A 15,058-nucleotide genomic window follows, 5' to 3' on the forward strand; every position below is an offset into this window, starting at 1 on the left:
TGCATGGTGTGCTTTTCTGGTAAAGCTTTTTTGAAATCTGACACAGTGGTTGCATTAAGGAGAAGTTTATCTAAAGTTTCATGCATAACACTTGTATTTTCATCAACATTTATGATGAGTATTTCTGTAAATTGATGTGGCTCTCTGCAAAATCCCTGGATGTTTTGGAAGCAAAACATTACTGAACGTAATACGCCAATGTAGACTGAGATTTTTGGATATAAATATGAACTTTATCGAACAAAACATACATGTATTGTGTAACATGAGCTCCTATGAGTGTCATCCGATGAAGATCATCAAAGGTTAGTGATTAATTTTATCTCTATTTCTACTTTTTGTGACTCCTCTCTTTGGCTGGAAAAATGGCTGTGTTTTTCTGTGACTAGGTACTGACCTAACATAATCGTTTGGTGTGCTTTCGTCGTAAAGCCTTTTTGACATCGGTCACTGTGGTGGGATTAACAACAAGTTTATCTTTAAAATGGTGTAAAATACTTGTATGTTTGAGAAATTTTAATTTTGAGATTTCTGTTGTTTGAGTATGGCGCCCTGCACTTTCACTGGCTGTTGTCACATCAAACCCGGTAGCGGGATCTAAGCCATAAGAAGTTTTTAAAGGCATACCTCTGGATTTTAGCAATGACTATTCCCCCCCCCCCCCCCGTACACACACACGAGCCTCCATAGCCCAATATGCTAACTAGAGTTAGCTAGCATGCAGTCATTGTGCTAACACTAGTTAGCATTGGTTCATGAAACTACCTCAAACTTCTTTCATACACTAGACACAGAAACCTAAAAATTGTATCCACAAGTTCATATGACTCTGGGGAAGTTGATAAAGGGCCTCATTTGCTAAAATCCTGAAGTATCCCTTTAACCATGAGTGCTTTCCTGTTCTTTCTCCAGACTCACTCAGAGGAAAGGCCCTTCCAGTGTGAGGAGTGCAAAGCCCTGTTCCGCACTCCCTTCTCTTTACAGCGCCACCTACTCATCCACAACAGTAAGTATAAGTGTGTTTGTGTGTGTATCTCTGAGTGTAAGAGTGGGTTCATACTACCTTAACTGACTGTAGCCACTAGTACCTACATTCAAGGCCCCTACCAACACATAAGCTTACGGTTCCCAAATCCCTATAGATGCTATAGCCCTTAGTTCAAACCTCTCTTTACCAGCAGATACTGAGGGCTTCCACAGCCTCCTTCTGGTCTTTTGTGGTCCTCCTAGCCCTGAGTGTCATAGTCCTGCAGACAGAGACAGTGGTCCTTGAGGACTGAGGAGCCCTGCAGACAGTTGGTCTTAGCAGGATGGAGTCCTGAATGGTCTCCGAGTCGAGACAGATGATACAGAGATTGTGAAGCTCAAGGCATTTCCTTCCTGTGTCTCTGGATACAGATCACTATTCACACAAATCAGTGGGATACTGGACCATGGGGGCTGGTATTATGAATCAGGTGCTTATGTGTGTGTGTACGTGTGTATGGGGAAAAAAGAGAATGAGAGAAATAGCATGTGGGAAGAAAGTGCATGAAAGTCCGTATATATACTGTACAGTACCAGTCAAAAGTTTGGACACACCTACTCATTCAAGGATTTTCCTTTATTTTTACTATTTTCTACACTGTAGAATAATAGTGAAGACATCAAAACTATGAAATAACACATATGGAAACATGTAGTAACTAACAAAAAATGTTAAATCTAAATATATTTTTTATTTTATATTCTTCAAAGTAGCCATCCCTTTTCCTCAATGACAGCTTTGCACACTCCTGGTATTCTCTCAACCAGCTTCACCTGGAATGCTTTTCCAACAGTTTGAAGGAGTTCCTACATATGCTGAGCACTTGTTGGCTGCTTTTCCCACACTCTGCGGTCCAACTCATCCCAAACCATCTCAATTGGGTTGAGGTTGGGTGATTGTGGAGGCCAGGTCATCTGATACAGCACTCCATCACTCTCCTTCTTGGTAAAATAGCCCTTCCACAGCCTGGAGGTGTTGGGTCATTGTCCTGATGAAAAATACATGATAGTCCCACTCAGCGCAAACCAGATGGGATGGTGTATTGCTGCAGAATGCTGTGGTAGCCATGCTGGTTAAGCGTGCCTTGAATTCAAATAAATAACAGACAGTGTCACCAGCAAAGCACCCCCACACCATCACACCTTCTCCTCCATGCTTCCAGTTTCAAAGTTCAAAGTTCTTGAAAATTGACTGACCTTCAGGTCTTAACGTAATGATGGACTGTCGTTTCTCTTTGCTTATTTGAGCTGTTCTTGCCATAATATGGACTTGGTCTTTTACCAAATAGGGCTATCTTTTCTATACCACCCCTACCTTGTCACAACACAACTGATCGGCTCAAATGCATTAAGAAGGAAAGAAATTCCACAAATTAACTTGTAACAAGGCACACCTGTTAATTGAAATGCATTCAAGGTGACTACCTCATGAAGCTGGTTGAGAGAATACCAAGAGTATGTAAAGCTGTCATCATGGCAAAGGGTGGCTGCGTTGAAGAATCTCAAAGAAATTGTATTTTGATTGGTTTAACACTTTTTTGGTTACTACATGATTCCTATGTGTTATTTCATAGTTTTGATGTCTTCACAATTCTACAATGTAGAAAACAGTAAAAAGAAAGAAAAACCCTTGAACGAGTAGGTGTGTCCAAACCTTTGACTGATACTGTATACAGAGAGAGAGTAAATATCAGTGTATGTGTTCTGTGTGTTTATGAGATTTGTGTGTGCCCCTCACAGTGAGAAAATGAACCACAGCTGTCATAGCATTTTGACATGAAATAAAGTTGTTGATTTAAAATCAGTGGCTCACATAATAATAATAGATAGTAACAGCAGTGGTGAATGTGCATGTTTGGAGAGTCAATGCAGGCGGTTCTAAGGTGCAGGCGAGTAGACAGCTAGGTTCTAGCTGTTCAACAGTCCGATGGCCCGATGGTAGAAAAGAGACCTGATGTTATTTGCCTAGCTGGGGCGGTTACAAGGCCCTCCCTCCCCACCCCTTCAGCAAATCAGATCATGCTGCCATTCTACTTCTCCGCCTATAGGCAGAAATTAAAGCAGGAAACATCCGTGGTAATGACTGTACAAAGCTGTTCTGGCCAATCAGAATCTATGCTACAGAACTGTTTAGAAAAATGGGAAATGTTCCGGGTCGCCTCCGACAATAACGTCAACGAGTACACAGACTCAGTCACGTGGTTCATTAGGAAATTCATAGATGTTGGCCCAATAGTAACAATGGTACAAATCCCAAACAGAAAACGCAGTACAGGGACAAAGTCTAATCGCAATTCAATGACTGACGCCAGACGCATGTGGCAAGGACTACTAACAATTATGGTTTATAAAGGGAAAACCAGCTGCATGGTGAACCCCGGTGCCTCTCACCTAGACGAGCTACCCTGCTAACAGTTCTAGGGAAATACAGAGAATCTTGTTTCTCATGGTCTGAGAGTCCTTCGGGTGCCTTTTGTCAAACTCCAAGCGGGATGTCATGTGCCTTTTACTGAAGAGTGGTTTCCGTCTGGCCACTCTACCATAAAGGCCTGATTGGTGTAGTGTTGCAGAGTGGTTGTCCTTCTGAAGGGAGCAGGTAGCTGACTGGTGGTGGCTATTCAGCAACCTGATGGTCTGAGGGTAGAAAATATTGGCCAGTCATTCAGTTTTTGGCATGATGTGTCTGAGTGATTAAAGCAGGGAGAACAGGGCATGGATTGGGTGACTGGGGTCCCTGATGATCTTCTTGGCCCTCCTGCAACACCTGGTGTTTTAGGTGTCCTGTAGGGGAGGTAGTGTACACCCAACAGTGCGTTTGGTTTCCTTACCAGGCTGTAATGCAGCCCGACAGTATGCTCTCGATGGTGCTCCTGTAGAACACTGTGGGGGTCCTCTGACACAGGCCAAATTTCTTCAGCATCCTGAGGTTGAAGAGTTGCTGTCGTGCTTTCTTCACCGCGGTGTTGATATGGTTGGACTATTTCAGCTTCTCTGAGATGTGTGTGCAGTGGAATTTGAAGTTATTGACTGTTTCCACAGTGGGCCTGTTGATGAGGGTGGGGGTTTGTCCAACCTGGTTCCTCCTAAATTCCCCAGTTTCTCCAGGCAGTACGGGACCATGGACTCATGCTGCTTATGCCAAATCCTGACGCTGCCATCAACATGAGACAACAGAAACAGGGATTTGTCAGATCAGGCAATGCTTTTCCTCTCCTCATTTGGCCAGTGTTGGTGATCGAGTTCCCACTGGAGCCACGTCTTCTTGTTTTTAGCTGATAGGAGTGGAACCTGCTGTTGACGTCTGCTGCAATAACCCAACCGTGACTAGGACCAACGAGTCGTGCGTTCCGAGATGCCGTTCTGCACGTCAGTTGTTTTGCTATGTTTTTTTGCCTGCTTGTTGCCCACCTGTTAGCCCGCACAATTGTTGCCATTCTCCTTCAACTTCTCATCAACGAGCTGTTTTCCCAACAGGACTGCTGCTGTCTGGATGGTTTTTGTTTGTCGCACCATCCTCTGTAAACCCTGGACACTGTAGTGTGTGAAAAGCTCAGGAAACCGGCCATAGCAGCGAACCATTTTAATGAATGTGGTGGTGTACCTAATAAACTGGCTAATGGTCCCAACTGAACCAAGACTGAACTGATTATCGAGATTATCGAAGCGGCGATATGGTGTATAATACAATTTTGGAATTAATGAATAAGTTAACTGGTGAGAATTTCTTTTTATGATGAGAAAACATTGTTCTATGTCACCTTCCAGTTCAACTGTTCTCCAAAACCTAGGAGTTCTGTTACAGATGGAAGTGACCGCAGGTGTCGGACAAGTTAGGTTTGGAGTAGAGAGTGGAGACCAGTCCAACAGATTTGGGAGTATTCAACCAGGGCATGGGTGGCATCAAGGGAATCCCAGGGTACTGCGTATGCTTTTAGATCCGAGCGGAGACTAAGCAACAACAAAAAAGGAAGTCACTGGGAGATTATATGATTCTTTGAGGTCTTGAAAAGTTCCAATACTAAAATGATCAAAGATGTCACTGAGGGTGAAAATATTTCTATTAGACCATTGAGGAAAAACAAAGGGTTTGAGCCTGATAAGATTAGGTTATTGTTCCATCATGGAGAATGGCTGTGAAAAGGGAATGAGATCATGACATCATGAGATGTCTATTGGCCTGTCTCCACACTTTGACTGCATTAGCTATTATTGGACCCATTCAGAGATAGATGTTTGTTTAACCTTTTAACTTTAAGTGTTTGAGACTTGAAGAGCCCTGTCAAGATAATTTGGTGTTTAGAGTAGTTACGATGTAGAATATTGATTTTGCCTTCCTACAAGAGACCCATTTGACAGCCAATGATATCGATAGATTTCAGATAAAAAAAAATAAAAAAAGATAATAGCGTACTCTTGTGCCACCCCCAAAAGACAAAGGGTGTTATGATTGTAATTAACAGGAAACTTCCTATGAAGGTGGGGGTCTCTGGGGGATACACTGAAATATTGTATTATAATGCCTCTGTTGTTATTAATGGCACTAAATCATGTTTTTTGTCCTCTATTCATGCACCATATTCTTTTGATGAATCCTTTTTTAAGACGTGAAGCTTTTTAGACTTCCCACATTTTTTAATGCACAACCAGGGGTAGACCCACATACATTATGGGAAGTAGCTAAGTGTTGGGGTGGCAGTGTAGCCTAGTGGTTAGAGCATTGGACTAGTAACCGAAAGGTTGCAAGTTCAAATCCCTGAGCTGACAAGGTACAAAAAATCTGTCGTTCTGCCCCTGAACAGGCAGTTAACCCACTGTTCCTAGGCCGTCATTGAAAATAAGAATTTGTTCTTAACTGACTTGCCTAGTAAAATAAAGGTAAAATTAAAAAAAAATTGCATTAGAGACATTTGTAATTCCTTCTCATCACATCAGATTAAAACACACAACCTTCAGATTTCTTCATTAGAGTGAAATAACCCATCTAGAGTTGATGCAAAAGTCTAACTATACTGAAGATGGGAAGGCAGGTAGCCTAGTGGTTAGAGCATTGGACTAGTAACCGAGAGGTTCCAAGATCAAATCCCTGTGCTGACAAGGTAAAATTCTGATGTTCTGTACCTGAACAAGGCAGTTGACCCACTGTTCCTAGACCGTCATTGAAAATAAGAATTTGTTCTTAACTGACTTGCCTAATTAAATAAAGGTAGAAATATGGGAAGATAGAACTCACCACATTTAAAATTGAGCCGAATGGTGACTAGTTCTAGGGCTGAATGTATTAATTTTAAAACAAGTCTATGAGAACATGATAATGTGACGATGAGAATGTGGATATACTGAGTAGGCACAGTGAAACTGAAGCAAACTGAACATTTTTTAATGTATTGATGTGATTAAGAACAATAACAGTGAACTTTGTACCTTCCGTCCCATATGAATCATACTTTAACTACTTTGTATTCCAATCTGTATACCTTGGAGTTTCCCGAAGACTCTAGGAAGATGTTATCTCTTTTAAGTTCCTTGGATCTTCCTTCCATTTCTGTTAATCAAATCAGTCTATTAGATGCCCCCATCTCCTTGGCAGAACTGAAGACTGCCTTAGATTCAATGTCAAAATCCAAGTCACCAGGGTTGGATGGTATCCCTCCTAAATTATTGTTGGCTGTGTGGGATTCAGTCTGGTTTGTATTACTGGACTCAATCGGCCACTCACTGGAGATTGGGAATTTCCATAGGGTACCAAACACATCTCTTATTTCCTTGCTATTGAAAGGTGGAAAGGACCTGCTTGATTGTTCAAGCTACAGGCCCTTATCAATTTTGAACTGTGATTTAAACTCTTTGTGAAGGTCTTGTCAAAAAGATTAGAGACTTGCATATCATCATCATTGGTTAATCCTGACCAATCAGGATTCATAAAGGGTTGGTTGGCCTCGGACAACATACTCCGCCTATTCCATATTGTAAACTCTGCTGTCCTGATTAGATATAGAGAAGGCATTTGATGGTGTGGAATAGGGGTATTCATGAACTGTTTTGGAACGTTTTGGGTTTGGTTGATCATTTATTAGTGTGATCCGCACCCTATACATCGACTGAACTGGCCGTATCCAAATTGGCCATTCCGCCGCCCCAGAGTTTGTCCTAAGAATATCATATCCACACAACAGGGTTGTCCTCTGAGTCCTGGCCTATTTTCCCTTTCATTAGAACCGCTAGCCCAGGCCATTAGTCAAAATATTAACATCTTGCCTATTAAGATCAAAGAAACAGTCCACCATATCTCCCTGTACGCTGATGACATCTTACTATATTTGTCCGATGTCTTTAATTCTATACCACACGTACTTGACCACTTTAAGGATTCGGCTTTTTCTACGGCTATAAAATTAACTGGTCCAAGTGTATCTTAATGCCTCTAAACCCCACAGCCAAACAAATGACATTACCCTCTTTACCTATCACTTTAGAATATAAGGGATTTACATACCTGGGCATTCATAATTCAATCCAATTTGCAACTCATGATGAATGAGAAGAAAAAATAATGATATTGGGGGAAAAAGGTTTTGGTAATAAAAATGAATGTCCTCCCATGTATAAATGTCCTGTTTTCAATGCTTCCCCTTCCTCCCCCATCTTCATTCTTTAAGGACATGGATATCTTGAGGATAATGGGAAACATCAGAGAATTAGTCTCTCCACCTTACAATGCCCCAAAAAGTTTCCCTTTTAAACTCTACTATGGGGCATTTCAGCTGAGGTCACTGAGTATTTGGCTTGACTCTCCATCTGATGTGCCTTGGTGGAAAATAGAGGAGTCCAAGTCTCATGTAATTAGAATTCAGCACCTTCCTTGTTCTGGGTTAAAGCATATAAATGCCCATAAATGTATTCATTATCAATTTACTAACAGGTTTTATTTTACCCCAGAGCAAAAGTTCAAGATGAAGCCTATGGATAGTGATTTATGTAATAAATGTACCCAATCTGAGCTGGGCAATAATATGTTTATGTGTTGGAGCTGTGTACCAGTCTCTTTGGGTTAGTTAATATTTGAATTGTTATTCTTGGCAGGAGCCTACCTGTTTGCCCATCCCTGCTCCTGCTGGGTTGCAGCCCTAGCATTTAGTTATCTTATGAAGAAAGGCGGATTGTTATGGCTGCAATAATAGCAGGAAGAAAAACGATTCTAAGGAGTAGGTTTGAACCGGGTATTGCCCTTTGCAGATGTTGGTTGCTTATGAACTTGGACATTGCACAGCTGGAAAGATTCACTGCCAGACTGTGTGGGGCCAAGCCCGAAACTCTGGTCAATTGGTCACATGGTATCTCCCACTTGCAAGAGCTAATTTAACAACAATGTTTGGTCGTGCGGATGGGAGATAGCATTGCCATGCTCAGTCTTTAATCTATTTTCCTATGTGGCTCTGGGTTGGTAGCCTTTGAGAATTAAATTTGAATAGATCGATTTGTATTTGGAAATACTGAAACATATGTCTTTTAATCTGTTTAGAATTTTTTTTATTTGTATGTTTTTTTGTGTTTTTACATTTACAGTTTGGTTTCTTCCTATTGAACTATACAAATTTATATTGTATCTTGATACTGTAATTATCTAGGACATGTGTAACGACGTTCTTCGTTTGTCGAAAGAGAGTCGGACCGAAATGCAGCGTGTTTGTTACTCATGTTTAATAGTGAAAACAAATAACGAAGCTATACATGAAATAACAAATAAATACAAAACAACAAAACGGAACGTGAAACCTATTACAGCCTGACTGGTGAACACTAACACAGAGACAGGAACAATCACCCACGAAATACAAAGCGAAACCCAGGCTACCTAAATACGGTTCCCAATCAGAGATAACAAGAATCACCTGACTCTGATTGAGAACCGCCTCAGGCAGCCAAACCTATTTAACACACACCCCATAATCAGCTACAATCCCAAATACTACAAACCCCAATAAGAAAATACAATACATAAACCCATGTCACACCCTGGCCTAACCAAATATATAACGAAAACACAAAATACAATGACCAAGGCGTGACAACATGCAAGAAAAACAAATAAATCATTCTTCACAAAAATAAACCCTCAAAATTGCTGAAATAAGTGAATACTGAGATTAAATGACACAGACATGGAGTACATTTACATGCACACTAATAATTTGATAGTAAACTGATTATGGCAGTAGGCCGAGTATGGCATTACTCACTTAAACACCTTACTCTGCTTATCTTAAACGCCGTAAGGTCATAATCGAAGTAAGCATATGCTGATTAAAACACCTGGGTTTCTAAACATTCTTTCGAGTTGTTAGGGCATGTAGACACCTTAATCAGAGTTGCAGAGGTGTATTTGATCTGCACATGTGCCAGCACCAGCAGCGCTAGCTTCCCTATTTTGCATGAGTGAAGTGAATTTGGGAAGAACTGAACAAACTGTATAGTTTCGAACTCAAAAGAATCAAATAGGCTTCCCAAACATAACATGGTCACGGTGGTGGAACTTTTATTTTGATTGGTGATTTTCTGCATTTATCATAGTCCCATCAGGTTGCCTGATTTTCAGATGTGTCCATGTAAATAAACAGCATTATTAGGGAAATCGTTATTTTTGCAACGCGTGTGTGCAGTAGCGGTGCGTGGGTAAAATCACTGGTGAAGCCAAGCCAGAAAAAAAGTGATATTACAACCTATGTGTTGTGATAATTGTGTTTTTTTCTCTATAACCTGTTATTTCTTATGCCTTGTGAGCGTGATACTGTAAATAGGCCTAAAGGCAGAGACAATAATATTCAGTGGGGCAAAAAAGTATTTAGCCAGCCACCAATTGTGCAAGTTCTCCCACTTAAAGAGATGAGAGAGGCCTGTAATTTTCATCATAGGTACACTTCAACTATGACAGACAAAATGAGAAAAAAAATCCAGAAAATCACATTGTAGGATTTTTAATGAATTTATTTGCAAATGATGGTGGAAAATAAGTATTTGGTCACCTACAAACAAGCTTTCTGGCTCTCACAGACCTGTAACTTCTTCTTTAAGAGGCTCCTCTGTCCTCCACTCGTTACCTGTATTAATGACACCTGTTTGAACTTGTTATCTGTATAAAAGACACCTGTCCACAACCTCAAACAGTCACACTCCAAACTCCACTATGGCCAAAACCAAAGAGCTGTCAAAGGACACCAGAAACAAAATTGTAGACCTGCACCAGGCTTGGAAGACTGAATCTGCATTAGGTAAGCAGCTTGGTTTGAAGAAATCAACTGTGGGAGCAATTATTAGGAAATGGAAGACATACAAGACCACTGATAATCTCCCTCGATCTGGGGCTCCACGCAAGATCTCACCCCGTGGGGTCAAAATGATCGCAAGTACGGTGTGCAAAAATCCCAGAACCACACAGGGGGACCTAGTGAATGACCTGCAGAGAGCTGGGACCAAAGTAACAAAGCCTACTATCAGTAACACACTATGCCGCCAGGTACTCAAATCCTGCAGTGCCAGACGTGTCCTCCTGCTTAAGCCAGTACATGTCCAGGCCCGTCTGAAGTTTGCTAGAGAGCATGATCCAGAAGAAGATTGGGAGAATGTCATATGGTCAGATGAAACCAAAATATAACTTTTTGGTAAAAACTCAACTTGTCGTGTTTGGAGGACAAAGAATGCTGAGTTGCATCCAAAGAACACCATACCTACTGTGAAGCATGGGGGTGGAAACATCATGCTTTGGGGCTGTTTTTCTGCAAAGGGACCAGGACGACTGATCCGTGTAAAGGAAAGAATGAATGGGGCCATGTATCGTGAGATTTTGAGTGAAAACCTCCTTCCATCAGCAAGGGCATTGACGATGAAACGTGGCTGGGTCTTTCAGCATGACAATGTTCCCAAACACACCGCCCTGGCAACGAAGGAGTGGCTTCGTATGAAGCATTTCAAGGTCCTGGAGTGGCCTAGCCAGTCTCCAGATCTCAACCCCATAGAAAATCATTGGACGGAGTTGAAAGTCCGTGTTGCCCAGCAACAGCCCCAAAACATCACTGCTCTAGAGGAGATCTGCATGGAGGAATGGGCCAAAATACCAGTGTGTGAAAACCTTGTGAAGACTTACAGAAAACATTTGACCTCTGTCATTGCCAACAAAGGGTATATAACAAAGTATTGAGATAAACTTTTGTTATTGACCAAATACTTATTTTCCACCATAATCTGCAAATAAATTCATTAAAAATCCTACAATGTGATTTTCTGGATTTTTTTTCTAATTTTGTCTGTCATCGTTGAAGTGTACCTATGATGAAATTTACAGGCCTCTCATCTTTTTAAGTGGGAGAACTTGCACAATTGGTGGCTGACTAAATACTTTTTTGCCCCACAATATATTTTACCTTTATTTAACTAGGCAAGTCAGTTAAGAACAAATTCTTATTTACAATGATGGCCAAACCCAGACGACGCTGGCCAATTGTGCTCCGCCCTATGGGACTCACAGTCACGGCCAGATGTGATGCGGCCTGTATTCAAACCAGGGACTGCAGTGAAGCCTCTTGCACTTAGATGCAGTGTCTTAGACCGCTGCACCACTCCGAAGCTCGAAATAAGAAGACACAGTGGCAGAATGAATTCAACCACACCTTTGTTTCATCACAAAACCGGAGAGCAACATCTATTCGGTGAAGTCCACAAAGCATATAGCATGTAACAAACAGTTACATAACCTACAGCATGGTCAAGAAAGTTAATGTTTCCTACATTTTCAGATTACTACACTTCTATTGATTTAGAACCATGTCGAGTTACAGAAAGTCACAAAGGAAACAGGAGCTGCCTCCACTATTTCAGCACCATTTCAACATCATCAAAACACCTCTGCTTAGTTTAATACAGTGACAACTAAAAGATACCAAAAACAATTTAGTCCAATCAACGTAAGCTAAATATCATGTGGCTGTCCATGGTTCTAATTTGTCTGTGTGTGTGTTTGTGTGCGCGTTTGTACAAGTAGACAAAACATGTTGACTCACTCTACTTGTAGAGAAACGCCAATGCCATCCTCCTCTCTTTCATGTTGACGAAACAGTCTATGACTGTTTTTACAGTACAGTCTTTTATTTTTTTGTTGTTCTAGCCTACCTTGCTAAAATGCTTGCTCGCTAGCCTAACTTCCTTTCATGAGCAACAATTAAATATTTCTCTGTGATAGGAGTGAAGCCAAATCCAAGCTGGCATGTCTTGACACTTTTTGCTGGTGCGGCAGGACCATTAACAGTTGAACTCACTCAGTTTAGCTCAACAGTAATTGACTATTATTTAATACTTTTTTATCATGGGAGGCCAAATACTCACTGGCTTCCCTTGCATTCAATGCTGCGGGCGGCAACAATGTCATACTCTTTATGACCAGATCGCATCAGATAGATGGCCTACACATACAGAGACAGAGGGGCTCTGTTTCGCTCGCTCGGATGCTTTCTCCAGTGAGATACATTCAGCCTCTTGCGAATTGAAGGACAATTATGACAACACAGAGACAACATTTCTTGGTAAACATTTTTGGGGGAAACCTGGCTTCCCTTAGCATCCATGAATACACGCCACTGACCGTGTGCATATGACCAATACGCATTGATTTGATTTGATTTGACCTTTAAAGTAGGGTCAAATGTCACTCTCTGTGTTAAGCCCTCCACAGAATACCCCTTCATCTCATAATCAGTCATGTTTGTGAATGACTTAAAACCTCAGCATTAATGAAGTCTGTGTCTGGTTGAGTACCTGACTTTAATATTAATGGAGGGAATGGTTTTATTTGACTACTAGAGCATTAAAGGACACAGGCCTCTACTTGTGTCCTACTTTATTGTGCTGACCATCATGTTCATTCTTCGTAATGGGAGAATGAACACACGTTTGGGGCCAAGGCTCACTCTGCCAAGCATACACGCTCTCCAAACCACTCGATGGAAACCAACCCACTGATCCCTCTATAATGGAAAAAGGCACTTTTCAACAAAAGCCTCTGTTGTATGGAGTCACTGAGTTAAGGCGTGAAGAATAACACCATGCTATAGTCTATATGGCTCTGGTTTGGGAACAGCTGACAGATGTGCTTTTGTTTAATGTCAGAGTGATGTCTGGTGTTTTTAATGTTTTTAAGTGAATGAAAAATGTAAGTGTTGGTTGGTGTCTTTTATTGCTGTGAAATAAGAGACGCATTCGAAGAGCAAGCAGCTCTGTATGATCAGCGTCGGTCTGTTTCTGTCCTCTCCTTCAGTCTGGGTTGCTATGGATGCAAGATGAACATCATTTTTGAGAAAGGGTACAAGGTAAAGGTATAAAAATAAGTACAGTCCAGATCATTTGTAAAGAAAATTGCAGGGAGCAGTAATGTAAGACACAATGTTCTTTAGCCCATACAATTGGCCTGGAGAAATTGTTTTCAGGCCTACTGTGAGTGATGGTTATGCTTTCACAGATACAACAATGGATCCCTCCCTTTCTTGTCATTCTCCCCAGAAAATAAGAGGGTGCAGAAATAAGTGACAGAAAGTTGCTCTTTCTTTACTGTGTTGGGTTGGTCTTTTGTCATTTCTGAAGGTGAGAGGACATTCAAGTGTGACCAGTGTGACGCCACCTTCAAGAGGAAAGACACACTCAACGTGCACATCCAGGTGGTGCACGACGGACACAAGAAGTACAAATGTGACCTGTGTGAGAAGGCTTTCGTCACCCCCTCTGTTCTCAAGAGCCACAAGAAGGTGAGTTCAGCCAGTCTGACGTACTGTAGAGCCCAGTCCAGACATTGTCAGTCTCTCCTTGAGCAAATCCTCTTTCAAAATAATGATCCTGTATGTTTGTGTTTTTTCCTACATTTCCTATGTAAGAATGTCCTTCAAATGTTAAAGGATAGGTTCACCCATTTTTAATGTTATATTGTTTTTGTGTATCTCTGAGTGATGTTCTATCGATTCCCTGGGTCATTTAATGTTTTCATGTGTATCTGAGTTATAGGGGTTCAAGCAGGTAGAAATATGGCCAGTATTACATACCACCATGGTCAAGTCTCTATCACTACACTGGAAGTTAATAAGAATACGACTTTTAGATAGCGAAAAACATCTATCATACACATCAGATTTCAATACTGGCCGATGTCTTCTCTCAAATGAGCCATTGAACATACTTTTTAGATATTATATTTTTACCTTTATTTAACTAGGCAAGTCATTTAAGAACAAATTCTTATTTTCAATGATGCCCAAGGAACAATGGGTTAACGGGTTGTTCAGGGGCAGAAAGACAGATTTTTACCTTGTCAGCTCGGTTACAAGTCCAACGCTCTAACCACTAGGCTACCTGCCGCCCTGGAGATAGAAAGGAGAGAATTAGAAAACAAATCAAATGTTGATAAACTCCCATATCTATTGGGTAAAATACCAGTGTGCAATCACAACAAGATGTATGACCGTTTACCACAAGAAAAGGGCAACCAGTGAAGAACAAACACCATTCTAAATATTATATACAAAACTGTATGTAGACATATGACATTTGAAATGTCTTTATTCTTTTGGAACATTTGTGTTTACTATACATTTTTTAATGGTTTATTTCACTTTAGTTTATTATCTATTTTACTTGGTTTGGCATTGTAAACATATGTTTCCCATGCCAATAAAGCACCCTAAATTGAATTGAAGAATTCCATTAATCAAGGAACGTATAACTCCCAAACCAGCAGACTGTCGGCCAATCGAATTGCTAAGCTTACCGTCACACAATGCATTCTCAAAGTCAGTGTATATGTTGAGGAAGGTGCCTGTTGTCACGATTCCAAAGCTATACGATACTACAAATGGCGAGTTAATTATCTCCAATCTCTGAAAAGATTTGTCATGTTATACTTCTTGTTGATGAAATTCATGCTAATGTAAATGTTGAGTTTTTGAGCTAGCGCCCAATAGACTCTCATTCACTCTTTGAAGCAGAGCTCTCCGTGTCCCAG

At 40.9% G+C, this 15,058-nt stretch overlaps 1 protein-coding gene across 1 annotated transcript in view; it reads left to right on the forward strand.

The window, feature by feature from the left end:
• prdm5 (PR domain containing 5) overlaps positions 1–15,058 on the forward strand; it is a 73,241-nt gene that overhangs the window by 22,191 nt on the left and 35,992 nt on the right. The window contains exons 11-12 of the mRNA XM_064989453.1: positions 913–1,006; positions 13,651–13,811. Of these exons, the coding sequence (XP_064845525.1) occupies positions 913–1,006; positions 13,651–13,811 (255 nt within the window). The remainder of the gene's footprint in view (positions 1–912; positions 1,007–13,650; positions 13,812–15,058) is intronic.

The sequence above is a fragment of the Oncorhynchus masou genome, chromosome 15, assembly GCF_036934945.1.
Source record: "Oncorhynchus masou masou isolate Uvic2021 chromosome 15, UVic_Omas_1.1, whole genome shotgun sequence".
NCBI classification, from domain to species: domain Eukaryota; kingdom Metazoa; phylum Chordata; class Actinopteri; order Salmoniformes; family Salmonidae; genus Oncorhynchus; species Oncorhynchus masou.